The sequence below is a fragment of the Siphateles boraxobius genome, unplaced genomic scaffold (assembly GCF_051911475.1).
Source record: "Siphateles boraxobius isolate OS27281-9 unplaced genomic scaffold, OSU_SipBor_1 12, whole genome shotgun sequence".
NCBI classification, from domain to species: Eukaryota; Metazoa; Chordata; class Actinopteri; order Cypriniformes; family Leuciscidae; genus Siphateles; species Siphateles boraxobius.
The window spans coordinates 15,994,883-16,016,381 of NW_027508722.1; the positions used below are offsets into that span (position 1 = coordinate 15,994,883).

Sequence of the window (21,499 nt, forward strand, 5' to 3'; positions counted from 1 at the left end):
GTGGCCATATATGGCTCGCGACGTTCGTCTTTTTGTTTTGACTTGCTCAGTCTGTGCTGTTGCTAAGTCTTCCAATCGACCCCTTTGCTGGACTCCTTCAACCACTCTCAGTTCCTTCGAGACCCTGGTCCCGTATTTCGCTAGATTTTGTTTCGGGTCTCCCTTCCTCACAGGGTAACACAGTGATTTTGACTGTGGTGGACTGGTTCTCGAAGACAACTCATTTTATCCCTCTGCCCAAATTACCATCTGCCAGAGAGACAGCGGTTGCTGTCATTGACCACATTTTTTGCATAAATGGCCTCCCGATGGATGTGGTCTCTGACAGGGGCCTCAGTTTGTTTCCAAATTTTGGATAGAATTTTGTCGTTTGTTGGGGGCGACTGTGAGTCTGTCTTCTGGGTTCCATCCCCGGAGTAATTGACAGACGGAGAGGGCCAACCAAGATTTAGAACGAATGTTGTGATGTTTGGTTCATCAGAATCCTTCCTCTTGGAGCCAGCAACTCTCATGGGTTGAGTACGCACATAACTCGTTACCAGTTTCAGCTACGGGCCTGTCTCCGTTTGAGTGCAGTTTAGGTTACTAGCCACCTGTGTTTCCCAGTATGGAATCTGAAGTTGCGGTCCCCTCTGCTCACGCTTTTGTCCAGAGGTTCCGTCGCACCTGGAGCAAGGCTAGACAAGTGGTGGGGGCGCACAGTAAGGCTCAGGCCGATCGCCACCGGTCGAAGTCTCCCGTCTACGTCGTTGGTCAAAAAGTGTGGCTTTCATTCAAGAATATTCCTCTCCGATCCGTCAGTGATAAGCTTGCGCCCAAATTTATTGGCCCGTTTACTGTCACCAAGATTCTTAGTCCGGTGGCAGTCCGCATCAAACTTCCTCCTGCATACAGGAGAATTCATCCAGTATTTCATGTATCCAAATTAAAGCCTGTTTTTAACGTTCAGCTATTAATCCGCCTGTCCCGGTTCCTCCCCCGCCGCGTCTCGTAGATGGGGAACCAGCATATTTGGTAAAACGTATTCTGGACTCTAGGCGGAGGGGACGAGGATTGCAGTACTTGGTGGACTGGGAAGGTTACGGTCCTGAGGAGAGGAGTTGGGTGCCTGCGAGAGACAGATTGGATCATTCCCTTATCGATGATTAAAATCGTCCGATAAGCTCTCCTGGGAGTGCCAGGAGGCACTCTTAGGGGAGGGGGTACTGTCACTATTCATAAATCTGTATGTTCTTTCCTGTAGTTTATGTCTAGTGTGTATGAGGATGTGGGTGTGTTCAGTGCGTGTGCGTTGCCTGGTAACTACAGCTGATCACTCTAATTAGAGGCTCAGCTGTGGCTTGTAAGCTGTCCTTATCTAGCTGGCGTTTGCACTGTGTGTTGTCGGTTCGTCACTCTTGTCTGTTCTCTCACCCAGTTCCTGTTGGAGTCTCTATGCGGTTTTGCCTTCCTCGTCTTGCTTCCAGGCATTACGGAATTCAGGTCGCCCGCCTGCAACCTGTGGCGTTTTGAGCGTTGTTCCCCGTTTGCCTCTAATAAAGCTGTCTTTTACTTGCACTTGGATCTCTGGACTCGTTATAAAATGAAAACTTAAAGAAGTCATTCTTTACATGTTTTCTCATTGATTAGCCTACTTTGTTTTTACTCTAAAATTATCACATTACATAAGAGAAATGACTTGTAAATGCTGTTGTAATTTTTATAAATAATTTAACTAAATTTAATTTAGATTTTAAAAATTGTCTTGGTTTGTGTTTTTCAGATTCCTAATCATTGCTCCGAGTGTCTTTCATGTTGGTGTGAAAGAACCCATAAGGGTTCAGGTGGGGGAGGAATTGCTTGGAAAACCTGTGTCCTGTAGGTTAGAAACAGACATGCTTACTACAATGTCTGCACAGGAGACCAAAACAATCAACAAAAAAGGACAGTTTGAGGAATTTAAGCTCGAGGTTAAGAAATTAAAATTTAAATGAATAGATAGACCTAAATTTTCTTGTAATTTCAGATTTTTTCCGATTGCAAACGTTTTTCGTAGAATTTAGTTATGTTTCAATTAATAAATATGTAGAATAATTGGATATCTGGCTGTTCAGTTATCATTTTCAAATTTATTGTTGATTAAAAAGTACTCGAACATAAGCATGCCATTTTAAAACGTTGCTGTGTATTAGGCTCATTTCTGTGTGTTTCCTCTTCAAGATATTTGCAAATAAAGTTTCAAGAATTAAATCTATCAATGGAAAGCCTCCTTATCTCAACCTGGCATGTGAAGTTGATGGTCGGAACTGGCAGACTCGCGTCCTGGTCTCCAAACAGATCGGCTACATCTTTATTCAGACTGACCAACCCATTTACAACCCCTCACAGAAAGGTACAATAAACACACTTGTAATTTCTGTACTAATCCCAACAGTAAGAAAATTGTAATGAAGCTGGACAGAAAATGAGTCCAAGTTTAAATTTACAAAAGCAGTTTTAGGTAACAAAAATGATGAGAAAATTGGCATGTAACTGTAATAAATTATTATTTTGATTTTGTATTATTATTAAATGTGTATGAAAAGAATGTGTATGAAACCTGCAGTAGTATCCACCTTACCAATATCAGAATGAGACTTTTTGTGAAAGACTGCAGTATTTATTTACTTATGTAGTACTTTTTTTTTAATTACAGCTAATTTTTATTCAGTTTAGTATCTGTATAATTTCAGTATAGGTTACATTTACAATCAAAGTACTTATGGATTCCTCACTTTTTGATTCCAGTTAAGGGTTGTCATAGCTGATATACACCAAAAGTTTACTTAGAATGGTTGACAAAATTCTTGCACAATGAATAAATAAATAAATGAATACATGCATACATAAAAGTAAAACCTCTTTATTTATTTCTGCTTTTCTAGATAAGGTGAATAACTCTCAACATAGACTGCAATTCGAAACATAATTGGGTAGATGAATGTGTCCAGTTCCCTTTCTGTCAGTCATGTTCAACGTTTTGTCGATAATAACATTAGGGGTCTAAAGTCGGGTGCACGCTGTCCGATTTTGACCATGATTTGGCCGTCAAATCATGATCAAATTTTGCAAATCCTAAAAGTTTTGCAAATCCTGAAAGAATCTTCTGATCCTAGGCTAAAATCTGAAGTCTTTGATCGTTAGTTTGACATGTTCACAGACAGCCGATTAATGACCGTTGCGATCGAACTTGACCTCCAACGAAATTCTGGCAGTGTCAGAAGCTTTGACTCACAGTCCTGCAGTGTGACTTCTCCTACTATGACCATAAACCTTGTTTTCGTTTTTTATGACAAGCCATGACCAAAATAAATGTTCGAGATTTGTTTGTAGCCATCATTTCAATCCCACGTGTAATGCTGCTCACATCACCAAATGTGTCATTGATTGATGATGTAAAACTCCGGACGAGTTTTCTTGCACGCGTCCGTCTTTAATGCGTCTGACATCAATGACAACTAAGATCTTACAGTGTGACATGGCTTAAAGCGAGGATCATGTTCATACAGTCTGACAAACAACAATCATAAAGCATGATAATAAATCGCAGTGTGTGCACCCGGCATTACTGGGGAGCCCCAATTACCTCTGTGTTTCACAAAAACGGCCAATGAAATTAGTGAGTGGAAGTTGCATGCCTAGCCACTCCCCCGGACATATGTGACCAGTCACGGAAACTAGGGACACAAGTCGGTTCTGGGGCATTTGGAGTTATTCATAGATTCTGAGAGTGTAATATCCAAGCTTTCCAACGATGTGTAACATGTGGAAATCTGATAATATTTGGAGAAGTTGTGGCCATTTTAAAGTAGGCACTTAAAAAAGCTCAAAGAGGAGAAAACGAGCTAAAGATTGTGCAGTTCTCACCTGTCTCTGCTGCTGGGGGTGACAATAGGGCTCATTTACATCTCATTTAGATAAGCCATACCCCCTGTAAAGCTCCTCCATGTGCTTTACAGCTTTTTTTACACTTCGAATGAGTGCACTTCTGCCGCACTAGGCGAAAAACAATTGTGCTGCCCCTCTATTTGCAACGTACCAGCAACAACACACAAAGACCAATAATGCCATATAGCCTGCATATAACGCGAAACCAGCAACAACACATAAAGACCAATATGCCATATACATATAACGCAAAACCAGCAACAACACACAAAGACCAATATGCCATATAGCCTGCATATAACGCAAAACCAGCAACAACACACAAAGGCCAATATGCCATATACATACAGTATAACGCAAAACCAGCAACAACACACAAAGACCAATATGCCATATACATATAACGCAAAACCAACAACAACAAACAAAGACCAATAAGCCATAGGCCTACATATAGCGCAAATAGTACGCAACGCTCGTGTGCCCAAAATGTCAACAATATTAAAGTTTATGTAGGAGGCAAATGCCTGCTGGCATTTTTCTTTAAGCAGTTATTTCTGCAATTTTCCAAATAATCACATTTCACCTCCTCAAATTACTGTTGCAAATCTCTTTACACCACTTTCTTATGTGCGTATACACACACAAATGAAATGTCCGCAAGCACATTATATCATCAGCAGGTTCAGCATCTTAAATAACGACTAAAGAGCAAATGAAGCTTAACTTACATTTCAGAAACACGCACGGCAGGCCTTCATCGCAGCAGCAAAGGTCTTAACTGCATCCTCTATTTCGATTCTCCGTCACATATGAAACAGCCAGCCACCGCTGTCAGCGAGCCGAGCCGCCGTATTGAAGCACTGAGGGCGAGCGCGCTGCGCCCATACCTCCGGTTCAGTTTCCCGAGCCCACGAAGTGCGGCGAAAACATTTTCGGTGTAACTGCCAGACGGTTCATCTCGTCTGCGACAATCTTTGCGGCATCCATCTTCATTGAATTTTGATATCAGAGAGAGCTGGCCAGAGCACAGCATAATAAGTAGCCATGTGGTTGACTTGGAGGGCGGGGGCAAAAGCGCCGGGTTATTCAGTATGGAAATACACACAGACAATGACACGCCACGCCCCTACTGCATGCTAGAATCTCCGAAAACAAGCCGATTTCAACCTCAAAATGTAAGCTTTTAAATATACCAATACTGCTATCTCAAACATGGAGAGGCTTCTTCGTGATTTCAATTAACAGATTCTCCAAAAAATTGAAAATCACCAATTTTGAAAAAAAACTCTTCTTTCTCATTTTGCTCGAAAGTTGTGCTGCCGACTTGTGTCCCTGGTTTCTGTGACGGGTCACATATGGGTATAAGATGAAGGCCTGCATCCACTCATTCACTCATCCATAATCGCTATTTCACGTGGCTGGGCCACAAGCATCCTGAGACTGCGTTCGTGGAAGGTTCATGCCTTCATTGCAAGAAAATGACCATGGCAACATTGTGATCGTGACTCTCCTTCCTCATGAAGGGTGGAGTCCCCTCTGTTGCTACCCAGCCCGGTTCCTCTGCACAGCACAGGGCTTGGTTAGCACTCAGGGAGATTTGAGGGTAGCAGTGGGATCTCTTCCACTGGGCCAGTCCCATGGGCCTCACACTCCTCTTGCTTAAGTTGCTGGCAGTGCTGCTCGCCCTTTGCCGGCTGCTTCTCCAGGGCAAGCACGTGTTGGTCCAGATGGACAACGCTGGGACGATTGTGTACATCAACTGCCAACTGCTTCCTCCACAAGGAGTGTTGCCTCCTCCTGGGTTTTAATGCACAGCTCCTCTCTATCAGACATGTGCCAGGCTGCAGACTGAGTGAATATCAGATTTCCTAGAATCTAGAAGACTGGCTCCTGGTCTCTCTTGCAGTGCCATTCCCCTCTAATGGGGGATGCAAGCACCCTCTGTGCTCTCCATGAGAGTTCCCCAGCTGGCAAACCCTAGATTAGAGTATCCTTTGAGCATACCTTGGCAATCGTACTCAGCGGAGGAGTCCGATGCCAGGTCCAGTACTTGAGATGCATGCCTGGTCGGTCAGCCCCTGGACTGGGCTAGATGCTCTATATTTAGTGATTACCTGACAGTAATCCACTGTATATACTGTTTTCCTGCCGGTAAACCTGTGTCTTACCCTTGGCACATTTTCCTCTGCCCACTCTCTTTGTCTGTAGCAGGTCCATCCCTTTACAAGTAGGACCTAGCACAGAGATTCTGTATGTAGAACTGCCCCATGGATCAATCCATATGTGTATTTTCCACATATACATCCCTAAGTGTAGGATGTGGCATCTGTAGTGTCCTCTCCTTCTGGGCTGCGTTTCCCAAAAGCATCGTAAGCCTAAATTGATCGTAAAAATGACCGTATGACTGATCTTAATATTATGGTCTGTTTCCCAAAAGCATCGTAACTTAAGTAGCACTTGAAAATCTTCGTAGAACTACGAGTGCTTTGGAGTAATCGTACATCCCCAAGTGCATCGTAAGAAGACAGATTCATGAGGTCACCTGCAGGACAACCGGCAGATTACACTTTTATCTAGATTTAACAGATTACACTGCAACGTAAGTATAATATACAGGTTTTGATTGTACTTTATTGTACACTTTGTTGTACTCGTGTTTTGTTTAATTGAATAAATGAAATAATTAAAAAGGGAAGAAAAAAATAGAAATACACATCTAAATTAAACGAATGAACAAAAAACAAAAAATCATAAAATAAGTAATCTGGGAAATATGCTTTAAAGACCGGGCAAAATAGGGATGAATTCAAAAAAATCTGTCAATGACTTGCTGACGTGCACGAAAACCAGCCATGTATTGGGCATTTCTTGCGGACCTCCTTCCCTTATCTTTGAACACAGTTGCAGTTAGTTTGCAATGTGACAATGTCCTTCCAGATGTTTTGTTTTTCCTTATTTGTATGGTGTCCTTTAAATCTGTTAAAAATAAAATCTTTGTTTCCCTCTATCTCCTCTAAAAGGACATTAATTTTATCTTTTTGAAAGGTCTCTTCTCTTGTTTTTTGTTTTTGTTCAGCCATTTTGTCAGCCTGTATAGGTGTTTTATATCCATATAGACTTGTCTTGATTTCGAATCCACAACAAATGACGATTATTAGATTAAACGTTCAGAATACGATTCCATATAAGGTTATATTTCAGCACTTCGCGAATGGACAGCGACGCTTAAGTAGCACGTAGAACGCGTTCTCGCGCGTTCATGTTAAGTGCAGTTTTGGGAAACGCACGTGGAATTGTGGCGAGGGATCATAACCTTGCACGTAGAGAGCGCTCTTAAGAGCTAAGATACATCGTTATCGGGAAACCCGGCCCTGGACTAGGCATGCTTCCATAGTGTTAACCACTGGTCATGGCTGTAAAAAAAAAAAAAAAACATTTTCAGAGAGCCAAAGCACTCTTTTCAGGAAAGAACATAGGAGCAGCAGCTAATGACCATCTCTGTGGTAAGCTCTGTCCATTCCATCCTTACAGGCATTAAGGACTATTCGACTTACATGGGGCGTTAGGAAGGTTACAATTGGTTAAGGGCATTTGGTAGCTGACACGTTACATCTTACCAGTATTTGCATCGCCAGCACCTGTAATGCATTTCAGTTGTTGTGGCACTTTCCATAGGGACCCCTAATGTCACTATCGAGGTAACGTCAAATGTGATGGAAAGAAAGGAAATTTGTGGTTACCGTTTTAAACCTCATTTTCTGATGGAGGGAACAGAGACGTTACATCCCTCCTGCCACAACATTTAACTACCCACTGAGTTTCCAGGACACAGTCTCGGCTCCTCAGCACAAACCTGAATACTGGATGCAGGCCACCGTCTTATATACCCATATCTCTGGGGGAGTAGCTAGGCATGCAAATTCCACCTGCCAATTTCATTGGCCATTTTTTTCATTGGGGCTCCCAAGACCCTGAATGTCAGTATCGACATAACATCTCCATTCCCTCATCAGGCAACGAGAGTTACTACAGTAACCAAGATGTTTTCTTTTCATTAACATCAAGAAATTACAGTATGTCACAACGTGAATAACAAAAACAGTCTAAAGTACGTCTAAAGAAAGCTTGAAATGTCTACTTTTAAATAAAACAATTTACATTTAAAACTAATATTCTCCTGCAATGTAATCTGTATGAAACTAAAGAGATGTACAGTTTCTTCTGGCTCAGCTAAATAACATTAATGTGATCACGCAGAGAGCTATTCATAAGATAATGCACCCTATTTTAACGATCTGAAACGCAGGTATCAAACGTGAAACGCAAGTAACTTTGTGGGCGGATCTCGGGCGCTGTTGCTATTATACCGGCGGGATAAATAACTCTTACGCTCAACGCAAATCTAAAATGTGTTGTTCTAAAGTAGCTACATTACTCATAGGTGTGATTTGGGTGTAATGTGCAATAAACCAATCAGAGCATCATCTCACATTCCCTTTAAAAGCAGGCGCGCTTGTTCCATGGCGGACTGCTATTAAAATGGCGGATTTGCCAGGCGCACACCAGGAGCGGTTCACAGCCGTGGAGACCGACGTTCTCATCAGGGCCGTAAAAGGCAGAGAAGTGACAGTGTATGGGGATGGGAGAAACCCACCCAAATTAGCTTCAGTTCGTATAATAATTTGGGCAAATGTGTAAGCTACATTTATGCCTATTTTTTCACATCTTCATGGACACCACAATGTCTTCCCTTCTGGTAATATTTTTCCTTGTAATTATGTATGGTTTGAGTATGTATGTATGGTTCACGAGATGCACACAAAAAGGGTATGATCCATGTGCAGTTTAATGGGGTAATAATCATAAACCAGCCAGGCAAAGGGTCAAAATCCATACAAAGACAGTCCAAAAACAAGAAAACAAAACTGGAATGGAACTCACAAGTGCAATCTGACATCAAACAAGGACTCCATGACAATAACTGAAATAGACAGGGAATAAATAGACAGATACAAACAATGTGAGTGGGAACTGCTGAGTGCAATGATCAGTGATGATTTCAGACAAAGGATTATAGGAAATGCAATTCAAGATGTGGTGGTGACGGTAAGGGGAAGAGACCTCTAGTGGACACCAAGGGTACACCAACCAGACACTGTGACACATAATTTACCGATGTACGTCTGTGGAGGGAAAAGTCCGCTGTGCGTCGGGTGCAAAATAGAAATGATACATGCGTCGGTGTACAAAGTCAATTGCGTTGAGGCGATCTATGCGAAATGGTAAACAATCTATAGTGATCGTTACTGACTGTATGGCACCGTTACTTTTGTATTTTTAGAACGATGGTAGCCAAATATCTGTCGCCAGAACTATTAACCCAAAACGAACACTAAACATTGGCTTTACTACAGTAGCCAAATCAAACACAGAACCATGTTTAGCATGCCTGTAGATAAACAAGGATGTAGATAAACAATACATAAAAGCTCTAATCAAAGAATAATTTACACTAGTTCCAAGTTTGCTGTTGAGATTAAAACAGATACAATTTGTCGGATAACGTTAAGTATGAAGGAGCATTTAACAAACTGGTTTGCAGAGCCAAACAGCGTTGTCATTTGTTTACTTCCTTGCTACAACGTATAATTAACAATACGAACTATTACAGGAAAACACATAGATGAAAAATAAATCATACTTACAGGTTGTGGCCCGTAAACAACAGCTTCTGTTCTTATAGCTGGAACTGCTCCAGCTTTAAGGACAAGCAGTTGTGCGAATCCTGCATTGAGCTCGCGAAGATTGTGGAAGCTTTCCTCCGTAAAATGGGCAGCACAGAGAGTGACATTTGGGTAATAATTATGAGGGGCCGAGTTAAAAATAATTTTTAACCATTGATCCCTAACTCCCCCGACCCTAGGAAGGCTGAACAAAGTGGACCTGCAATCCGGATGAAAATAACAGCGTTCCGACGGCATTGCGGCAACAACAGCCTACTATGCCACAACAACTCTTCTCCAAAGCAATATAAAATGGCCTCGACCCCTTATTTAGTATTCTCGGCGGAGGGGTTTATTGGGGTTAGTGATGTCAGCAACCCTGGAGGAATGTCGTGTAGTCCCTACCGGCCGTTTGCTGTAGTCTTTAGAAATTGATTTCTTTAAAAGCAAATATGTCCCTTTGCTTTGAACTTTGAGCGTTGTAACTTTGCAGATGTTGTTTATGCTCAAACAGCAACATTACACATGCACATAGCTGAAGCTAGAAAAGTGAAATTGTGTTTTACCACCCCTTTAAATCGATGCATCGCATTGTTAGCTTTTGTGCCGATGCACCGATGCGAATTGGTGAATCTTACCATCCCTAATATGTATATTACTGCTTTGTTTTTTTACCTGGTTTACTGTGTTTCTCAGTTTTGTTCAGGGTCTTTACTCTGGACCACTCCATGCGACCAAAATCAGGGATAGTTCTTGTCTCTATATATGTAAGTATGAAAGTACTAACACATTCTCTTACTGTCAATAATTATTTCTCAGAGTTTTTTTTTGTATGAATTTCTCATGAAATAGGAGTATTCCTGCATCTTAAATTCTTGCCATAATTTATTGAGCAAAAATAAACTAAAAATAAGAAAGTATGCTTTCAGTCTGCATTTTGCGTACTTGTCAGAAATATACTTTATGTACCTCTCCAAAACATACTTTAAATTACACTTAAGTATACTTGACCCATACTGATAGAGTAAAGTCTAAGTATGTTTGGCCTATACTTGTACTCAATCTTTTGATCAAGATATACTTAAACGCAAAGTTAAGTATGCCTAGTATACTTGGCTTGTAGTTGTTTACTATTTTGATTGATGGCCTATTCATTTTTTTTTACATAGATTTATATTCTGTCTTATGAATTTATATTGTCTAAAAATATTGATTTATGAAAAAAAACAAACAGATGTGTTCCTAATTCTGAGTATGCAATCTGGTAGTGTAGGAGTTTACTTCAAATCTCCTAAATTCGCTCTCCGTCATTTACAGAAATGTCTGGCAATCCATGTTTTCACTTTTAGGCTATGTGGTAGAGGAAGCTTGTCAGCGGTGTGTAGAAAAAAGGGTAACACTTTAGAATACGGTTCCTTCGATAATGAATAACTACACAAGAACCAATGAGTAACACAATATTAACAATCTAGTAACTATTAAGTAACTAACTAACAAGAAACTCTGATTAACGAACTAGTAAGTAATAGCGCACAGATGAAAGTGGTAGTTCACTATTAACTAATCAATAACTACTTTTTTTTTTAATGCTTCCCAGAGAACTACTGAAAAAGTTTATTAACAATCTAGTAACTACTATTAACTAAAAAGAAACTCTGGTTAACATTTAGGAAGTAATAGTGCACAGATGAAAGTCATACTTCATACTTTTATGGGAATTACTAATTATTTGGATCCGTATTCTAAAGTGAAGATCATGGGAACTAACTAGTAATGACTCAAGTGTTACTACATGATCTAGTCATGATTTGTGCAACCAAACACAAAAGTAATTTCAAGCGTTTGAGATTTTTGGTGAACTTTAGTATACTTTTAGAAAATTTCTTTAGAAGTATAGTAACACTTGAGTCATTACTAGTTAGTTACCATGATCTTCACTTTAGAATACAGATCCAAATAATTAGTAATTCCCATAGAACTATGTAGTAACACTTGAGTCATTACTAGTTTGTTCCCATGATTCTTACAGTAGTTACTAATGAAAAGCCAATAAAGTGTAGAATCTTCTCACAAGACACACGCACACACACACACACACACACACACACACATATATATATATATATATATATATATATATATATATATATATATATATATATATATGCTAGGAGACATACATAAAAAAAAAAATTTTGTGAGGTAAGTTAAATAATAAATTCAATCTATATGGTACTTGGATGGCTAATGACTCAATATGTTCCAGTCGTCACCGTGACTCTAGTGATTCAATGCCAGTCCAAAGGAATGCCAGAAAATTGGCCACAGGACAAGTAAGGTCCCGAGTCCCGACAACTGATTTTAAAAATCCATTTCTTTAAAATTATTCAGTTGATAAATAGACAGCATAGGCCAATTATTAACAGCTTACATATTGATGATTTAAACAACCTTGTGTATTCATTTACGGTAGCAGTTCAAATGTTAATGTAGTGCTAGTCATTTATCCTGCATTGGTTATTGATTAGTTTTGTATGAATTTTGAAAATTTTCAGTAGTTCTCTGGAAGCATAAAAGAATATAGTAGTTATTGAAGTTCCACTTTCATCTGTGCACTATTACTTCCTAATTCGTTAATCAGAGTTTTTTTTAGTTAATAGTAGTTACTAGATTGTTAATAAACTTTTTCAGTAGTTCTCTGGGAAGCATAAAAAAATATTAGTTATTGATTAGTTAATAGTGAACTACCACTTTCATCTGTGCGCTATTACTTTCTAGTTCGTTAATCAGAGTTTCTTGTTAGTTAACTAGATCGTTAATATTGTGTTACTCATTGGTTCTTGTGTAGTTATTCATTAACGAAGGAACCGTATTCTAAAGTGTTACCGAAAAAAGAAAGTAGAATCCAGTTGCGAAATAACTGCAGTTTAGTTGAGGATACTGGTCAGAGGTGAAGGACTGGAACAGGTGAATACACTGACAACGCAGGGACGCAATGGTCAGCGGGAATAGGCAGATCCAGACAGCACACGGAGAATCTGGGGCGAGACAGACTCGAACAGGAACCGGAGAAACGGATCAAACATTAAAAAGCATATAAATCTGAAAGAACTGCCTGAAATAGAGGGTTTTCACTACACGTCATCAATCCGGAAGTCGGCCATTTTGGAGGCACTGAACGTAAACAATGCCACTGAACTGAACTGACTTGCATATTTGGCTGATTATTGCTGCTGAAAAATGGTCGTGTTTTGGTCTGTACTAATCAGTCGCACTTGGAAAAACCTTTTGAGTTCTATAGACTGCCAAAAGTTAAAGGGAAGAGTGCAAAAAACGGATGAAAGAAGGCGTTTGAGAGCCACAGCATTAGCTAGCTAGCCACATGTGTAAATGAAGCATTGACTATGGCTAAAATGTTGACGTAAAGTAGTTCTTTTGGCGCTTTTCCACTGCATGGTACGGCTCGGTACGGCTCAGTACGGTTCGGCTCGGCGCGCCACGGTTCGGTTTGCTTCGCTTTTCCACTGCGTGGTACGGCTCGGCGCGGCCCGGCTCGGTTCGCTTTAGCTCGGTTGCTTTTCCACTGCAGTTAGTACCGCTTCAAAGTGGGTGGGATTATGATTATGACAACTAACAAGAGGAACGTCTGCGCTTCTCGTCCACTGACCACGATTCAGCCATTTCTTTTTTGGAAGTTTTTTTTTTCTTCTAGCAAGTCAAGCAAGTAGTTTTAAAACATTGGAGGCTGTTACTGGCTATATAAATCTAGCGGGTTTGATATCTTGCAAATACAATGATGCTGGTAGTGACGATTCTGTCTGTCTGACCAATCAGTGATCTACAGTGATAAAAAATGTGTTTAAAAAATAATAATTTTCTGCTGGCCAGCACTTTCCAACAGCACAGCCTTGTTTCGGCAGCGACTTTCAGCATGTTCCCTATAACAACATATGACGTTTACATTTTACGTGGCGTGAGAAAGTCATATACCGCGCAAAATCTGATCAGAGCGTTCAGACTGAAGCGGATTTCCTGATATGCAATTTGAATAGGATTTCAAACCACATATGGATGTAGCTTGAAAAGGATTTCATGTGCTTTTTTGGACTGACAATCTGAACGTAGCCTGTGTTGGCATAAGAAATAGAAGGAAAAATAGCGGTAAGGGCTAGAGAAGCTAGCTCGTTCGGATCTTTACCTCATATTAACTTTAGTTCGTCAAAATTCCGCACTCTTTTGTGCTTACTAAGGGACTGTTCGTTTTTTATTTAATCGGCTACCGGAGGAGTTTTAACATCTATAGTCAAAATAGACTTGACCCTCCCTTCGCCAGCAATACATTTTTCTATGACCCTCCAAAATGATTTTGAAAAAAGGCATGACTCTCCCCGATAATTTATTGATTACTTCTGTACTGGTTTGCACTTGACAAAGATGTTCAGATATCACGATGCCTACGCCAAACGTTCATTAAAAGGGTCCTGTACAGGGCTGTACCGTGCGACATATATCTATGAAAAGACTGGTCTGTGCGATGAATAAATGTATAAATGTACCACTGTAGCACGCGTGCGATACAGTTTTGTAAACTCCATTACTTGTGTTTGTTTTCAGACATGAAAACAGTCGTTTTATAGCTACTTGTGCTTATGAGATATCACGATTTTTGATCGTGGATGATTTAATGTCTCCACGATCTGCTTTTGAAGAAATCTGGTATTATCGTGCTACAGCGCACATTCTATCAGCTGCATTTCTGGCGCCTCAAGCTTGGTTTATAGGCTACTCGCCGCATCCGCACGAGTGTGAAGGTGCGCAATTAGCGGTGTGCACGGCAAATTTTGTAACTGTGCGTGCGGCTCCGCATCCGAATATGCACGTCTTTGAGCCGAATCTGGCCAAGCATACGCTACGTCTCATCACATCGGCCCCCAGTTTGTTTGTCTTGTAGTTGCTTAAATTTACAAAATGAGCCTACAATAGCAGACATTAGCCCTTTTAATTATGCACCATGTTTTATAAAAAATGTTCTCGAAATGAAATGAAAATGTTCAGTGTAATTAGAAAATATGTAAGTTATCGTTAATTTAGTTCTATAGGTTATGTTCTCAAATTATTTTAATTTGTTCTAATGTAACAAGTAATAATCTCAAGGTTGCTTTACACGATTCTTTTGTAGTGTGGTTTTGGTGAAGTGTACTAAACATTCACCTGTGTACCTTACTTCTCACCACTGAATCCTGGTGGTTTAGAGGGCAATTACTCCGAGTCGCCTCCTGACGATTCAAATAATAGTAAAACGGCGAGCGTTTCAAGTATAAACGCCTCGTCAGTTTGGGGAGGTGCGCGCATGAGAGAGCTACATGGAGCTACATGGAAAAATATGCACCAAACAAGCCACTTTGAAATGTTGCTGTTTTCATGAATACAAAAGTTGGGTGACCCTCCCCCTAGACTAAAAAATGTTGGATGACCCTCCCCTCAACAATGAATAAAAAGACATGACCCTCCCCTATTTTCCTCCGGTGGTCCATTCCATAAATACCGAACGGTCCCTAAGTCCTTCTCTATTTGATTTCACAGCTTCCATGTGTTTTTTCCCATAGTTTAGACATCACAAATTAGTGTAACAATGTGTTCAGTAGTACATAAACAGTGCAATCCATGCTGTTGTTTACATCCAAGTATCTCCAAAATGGCTGCGCATCCGGGTAACTGACCAAATCGTGAGGTAGGTCCAAACTCTCTATTAAATCCCAACCTAGGAAGAGGTCTAGGACTGAAACTTTGTGGGTGTTGATGGAAGCGAATCAAGCAATCTACTCCATTTAAAGGGATAGTTCACCCAAAAATGAAAATTCTGTCAGTATTTACTCACCCTCATGTTGTTCCAACCCCGTAAGACCTTCGTTCATCTTTGGAACACACATTAAGATATTTCTGATTAAATCTAAGACTTGGATCACTCCTCCATAAGCTTCTTAAGGGATTGAAACTTTTTCCCCGAAAATGTATTAAAGACATTGTTAAAATAGTCAAAGTGACTAAAGTGGCTCAATCTTAAGTTTATCAAACAACAAGAATACTTTTTGTGCTCAAAAAAACAAAAATAAAGACTTTATTTCAACTATTCATTTCCTTCTCTGTGGGCCATGAGTCAGTTCACTAGTGTGATAGCGCAGCGCTTCTGTGTTGTACGTCACACGCATCACACACATGACCAGCGTCGGCCAATAGTGAGCCTACGTGTGACGTAGCACCACGCTATCACATCATCATTCTAAATCCAATCCGGACATAGTCTTTGACAAATAAGTGATTTTCTCAGCTTTTTGTTTTAAGTGTATTTTTTTATTAACTTTTTGTAAGGAATGCCTAACTGACCTTTATATCCTCAGAATGCTGCTGGGAACAAGGTCAAGAAATCGACGCACAAAGTTTTAGATGGCATTCTGTCAAAGAGCTACCACATCTGTTCTATTTCAAAGTACAGTCAATCTCATTTTCTATCTTAGTTAAATATCTTGAAGTAAAAAATCTCTGATACTTACAGAAATAAATATTACTACGCTGTTCAGTCTTTTAAGATGGCACCATTCTGAAGCTGCTGTATTTTTTATCAGCCCATATAAGATGTTTATTTCAATCTCTCCAGACCTGGTGTATGGAAGATTATAGCACATTTCAAAGGTGACGAGAAAAATCCTGCAGTGTGTGAATTCAGGGTCCAGAAATTTGGTAAATGAAATTAAACTAGACATACACAAATAACTTTATTCACAGATATCGTATTGCATCTATCTCAATTACAATGCATTTCTGTTAGTTCCACACAGTTTTGAGGTTACTGTTCAGTCAGAGAAAACCTTTCTGCTTGTGAATGCGGAGACATTCACATTTACCATTCAAGCCTCGTAAGTTCACATTCAGATCAAATAACACTCTTCAAGAGACAGTTTACCCCAAAAGAAGAATTTTGCCATTATTTACTTATCCTTATGCAATTGCAAACCTGTATTTTGAGGAGAACTATTCTATTAATTGTATCAATGTGAAATTACTAAATTTGAGACAGTGTATTTAAAAATGTTTTCTTTTTTATCATTTGAAAGATACACATATGGCAAGTTAATTGACGGTACTTTCAACTGTTGGTTTGGGATAAAAAAAGACGAGTCACAAAATAATCCTGGAGAAATCAAATTCATCAAGGGACTGGAGAAAACTGGATCTGTGAGTAGAAACCGTTATCTATTGAATCGCCAAGAAAAGTAAGTACACTCATTACTATATACTTATAGATTACTCTTTAATATTCTTTCATGGTGTTTTCCCCCCTTTTTAGGTGAAAGGAGGGCGTGCTGAAATTACAGTTCAAATTTCAGAAATAAAGCTACTCCTGGATTCAACATTAGAAAATTTGGCAGTGATTCAGGCCCAATTCTACATTGCTGTCACAGTCACAGATATTTTAAGTAATCAATCGTGACATAAGCATGAAATAATTTTTGTTAAAGTGAATTGAACTTTAAAGACTAAGGGCCAGATTTATTAACAGTTCGTGCTAACACAAACCATCTTTTGGCGTTAAAACTACTGTTATGATTTACTAAAGACACGCAATGAGGCATGCACCGATATTTTTGCAGCTGACCTTATTGCATATGCATTTGTTGGATTTTCCCTTTCATTCGCATAATTTCTGAGGGGGAGAGTATTTAAACAAATTATGCAATCGGATTTACTAAGGTTTTCTGTATATACTGATATTTGCACCAGTATTTAACATTGAAAAAAAACTATTTTGCTCTTGACGTGGCTGCATGTCTTTTTTATTTATTTTTTAATTGTCAGTGTATTGGATTGCAGTCGTATGCTAATTTGCCATGTTTAGTAAATCTGGCCCCAACAATTCAAGATTAACTGAACAGACTTTTGATTAAACAGACAAACCAATGTAATTTGTCTGCATGTGCTATAATGTAGCCAAATGTTAAGTTGCCTAGTCCCCAGTTCTGGAAATAGTAAACGTTTCTTAGCTGAAAAGTAAAAAAAAAAAACCTTGGTTTACCTAAAATGACTTTGCACCTCTCATAGGTGGTGAGGCACAGAAATCAGCAGCTTTCGTTCCCATTGTTTTGAGACCGTACAATGTGGATCTGTCTCGGACAAGATCGTTCTACACACCTACATTTCCCTTTCAAGTGGTGGTAAATAAAACACCATTCAATATAATCAAACTTCTATTCACAATACGATGCATCATAATGATACTGTCAGTTATAGAGGATTATGCTTGCAGTAATTCATAATGGTAGCTTTCACTCTGTAATGGAAAACATTTTCCTGATGATTTTGGGATAGGGTAACAGTGGATTCTGTTTTTTTTTATTAGGTCACAGTCCATCACCCAAATGGTTCACCAGCTGAAGACGTTCAAGTGAAGTTAGATGTCTCAAGCACCAAAGAAAAGTCCCTAAATATTAAAACTAATAAAGAGGGAATCGCATTTAAAAATTTCAATTTGGAAGGAACACCACCTTCCATTTCAGTGCAGGTTAAACAAAACAATCAAAGAATAAAGTTATTTTAATACATGTGAAGGCTGTTTCACACTGCTGGCAAAAGCACTAGGTCTCATTCACTAACTGTGTGGGTACATGAATTTGAGAGTGAAATCTGCTTATGAACAAATCATGATTCATCAATAACTTTTGTTCTAAAATACATTCTAATTTGACGTAAAAATGCAGGAACAACTGAAAAACCGAAACCACTCAAAAATAACCTACTCTTCCCTGACCTTATATAGATCTTATTTAGATCACAAATATGTATATATATATATATATGTATATATATATATATATATATATATATATATATATATATATATATATATATATATATTATTATAAGGGCTGTCAAGCAAGTACAGTTGTAATCTAATTAATAGATCAAAGGAGCAGCCTCAGCAGCAGGAGGGACGTAAAGGTCACTGAGTTGAGTGGGGGACGGAGGGGGGTGACTCTGGGACGCCAGAGTCACTGTCGAACCCTCTTGAGGTGTCGTGGGCTAGTCGACGAAACGCTGAGGATGGAAGGTGCCCACTTGGCTGAAGTTCGCGGTTTTTGGCAGGAATTAGGAATGATTTTAGTTCTAGGAACTCCTTTTAGAGAAACTGATTTACCTCCTACTTCAACAATATAGGAACTATCCATGACGTTAGTGTACACTGATTGGCCTAACGCACGCGAAACACCAGCACGTGGCATTTTTTAAAAAGGCTGTGTAAACACAGATTATATCCTATATATTTACTACAGAGACTAACTCTACGAACATGGAAAATAGTGATAGATGGGTGTCTTAACTTTTACGCTGAGGAGAAAATCCAATGCGACTATGAGGGGACCAAGCCAAACATGATTATGTATTTCTGCTCAGCTAGCAACACTGGACATCAAACATCCGGCAAATGGTAATAACTTTTCAATAACTTTAAATATGTATTTTAAATGCCCGTGTACTTCTGGGTGTGGTAGATTGATTCTGCTGTTGGGCATGAACGCTGCTCGGTGTGTTTGCTTAGATCACTCCTGGGCAGCGTTCATGGATGCTTTATGTTTTCATTGCGGGAACATGACCATCGCAATGTTGCGGTCGAGACTCAATGAACTCATTAGAGCGAGTCACCTCATCCACACCCCAATCTATTTTCTCCACACGAGGAAATACTTTGGCTGGTGGCCAGGGTGACCTGAGGCAGCTGATGTGGAACAAAACCGACGAATTCTCCTCGGTCCACACACCTCTCACACATTGCAACCTGTGATGTTTTCGAGTGGGATCGCGTTCAGAGGTGTATCTTTCTGCTGCCTACACATCCATCGACACAAAATCCTCAGCCTGCTCGCCGCCGAGGGCGCTCTCCTGCGACTTCGTCCCTCCTCTGTCAGGACACAAATGCCCTATGACCATGCCCCCACACCGGGCCGCTATGCCACCCACGTCCGGGCCGGTCATTCCACTTCGCTGCACCACCGAGGAGACGTCTGTGGTTAGCATGACCCCGCTGGCACAGTCCTTGGGGGAAAAAGCTTCCCAATCTGTCCCACTGGGTCGCCTGAACCATCAGGCTCAGCTATGCGATTCAGTTTGCACGGTCTCCTAGCCGCTTCAGAGGAGTCCACTTCACTATGGTCGGTGGCAACGCCCCTATCATGAGAGCGGAGGTTGCTACCCTTTTGGCGAAGGGTGCGATCGAGACTGTCCCTCCAGCCGAAATTATGTCCGGCTTTTACAGCCCCTACTTCATTGTCCCGAAGAAATCAAGTGGGTTACGGCCAATCCTGGACCTGCACGTCTTGAACTGGTCCCTTCACAGACTGCCGTTCAAGATGTTCACGGCCAAACGAATTTTAGAATGTGTGCGACCACAGGATTGGTTTGCAACAACCGACCTGATGGACACCTACTTCCATGTCTCCATTCTTCCTCAACACAGACTGTTTCTTGTAGTTGCTTTCGAGGGGTAGGGAAAACAGTGCGTGGTTCATCCATTCGGGCGAGCCCTGTCTCCTCGCGTCTTCACGAAGGTCGTTGAGGCACCCTTTGTTCCACTACGGGAACAAAGGGTTCGATGACTGGCTAATCCTAGCTCACTCTCGAGACCAGGTTTGCCCTCAGTACGAGTTTGCAGGCATGTTGTTGTCTCAACAAATGCCTCCACCAGGGCTCGGGTGCCATGTGCAATGGACATGCTGTTGCGGGCTCCTAGGCAGGACCCCAGCACCTTTGGCATGTCAATTGCATCGAGTTGCTGGCAGTACGCCTTGCTCTGCACCGCTTTCTTGCGCTGCTCAATAACCAACACGTACTAGTCCGCTCAGACAATACCGCAACAGTAGCGTACATCATCCGACAAGGTGGTCTACTCTCCCGCCGCTTCGAGCCATTTATATTCCAGGAGACCTGAACTAAACCTGCAAGCGCTGCCCGTGGAGGAGGCAGACCCAGCCTTGGCACTGCTCTGTCCAGTACGCGCCCTCCGTGCCTACGTAGACAGAACGCAGTGTTTCAGGACCTCAGACCAGCTCTTTGTCTGTTATAGTGGGAAGCTGAAGGGAAAGGCTCTCTCCAGGATAGTCTCACTGGGTAGTGGACGCCATTGCTTTGGCATACCAGCTGCAAGAACGACCATGCCCCCTTGGAGAAGCCCACTTCACCCGGAGTTTGGCTTCCTCTTGGGCTCTAGCACATGGCGCTAATAGACATCTGCAAAGCTGCAGGCTGGGCGACACCCAACACATTCACCAGATTTTTCAATCTCCAAGTGGAGCAAGTGTCCTTTCATGTACTCGCTTCAACCAGCTGTCTTCGCTTGCTCGTCATTCCACTCCACTGACTGGATACATGCGATATTTCCTCAGGTGTGCTTCCCCGTCAAGCCCTGAGTTCCTCCATTACTGTTGACATCTACGCCAGAGTCTATGCCTGCGGCAGCTTTTCGCATTGGCTAGGTGCCTCCATGTGCATGGTTCCCCCTTTGGGCAACCACCACGTGTGTATTTCCACTATAAGCCTCTCTGAGCATGTGTCTTTCCCTTGGCAAGCCACCTTGCCACCCCTGGGGTGGAAACATTCCACCCTGTGGGCTGGACACCAGTGTTTCCTCATATGCAGCCCTTGCGGGTCATATGTGTATTCTGTAAGTCCCCCCCTTCGGGCAGGCAATAATTGCATATTTCCACTGAGATTTAAGTCCCAGTGTACCTTGGTATTCCTGTGTTGAAGTAGGATTCTTTCATCCTTGCTAGTCTTACAACAGGGCGCTCAGACTTACGCAGGGCACTGGAAGACAGCCG

The 21,499-nt window shown here is 41.0% G+C and overlaps 1 protein-coding gene across 1 annotated transcript in view; it reads left to right on the plus strand.

The window, feature by feature from the left end:
- Window positions 1-21,499, plus strand: part of LOC143718159 (complement C4-like) — a 106,958-nt gene that overhangs the window by 14,031 nt on the left and 71,428 nt on the right. Inside the window, exons 2-11 of the mRNA XM_077209233.1 lie at window positions 1,763-1,949; window positions 2,200-2,371; window positions 10,329-10,399; window positions 16,031-16,119; window positions 16,288-16,370; window positions 16,459-16,546; window positions 16,745-16,865; window positions 16,978-17,107; window positions 17,730-17,842; window positions 18,028-18,189. Of these exons, the coding sequence (XP_077065348.1) occupies window positions 1,763-1,949; window positions 2,200-2,371; window positions 10,329-10,399; window positions 16,031-16,119; window positions 16,288-16,370; window positions 16,459-16,546; window positions 16,745-16,865; window positions 16,978-17,107; window positions 17,730-17,842; window positions 18,028-18,189 (1,216 nt within the window). The remainder of the gene's footprint in view (window positions 1-1,762; window positions 1,950-2,199; window positions 2,372-10,328; window positions 10,400-16,030; window positions 16,120-16,287; window positions 16,371-16,458; window positions 16,547-16,744; window positions 16,866-16,977; window positions 17,108-17,729; window positions 17,843-18,027; window positions 18,190-21,499) is intronic.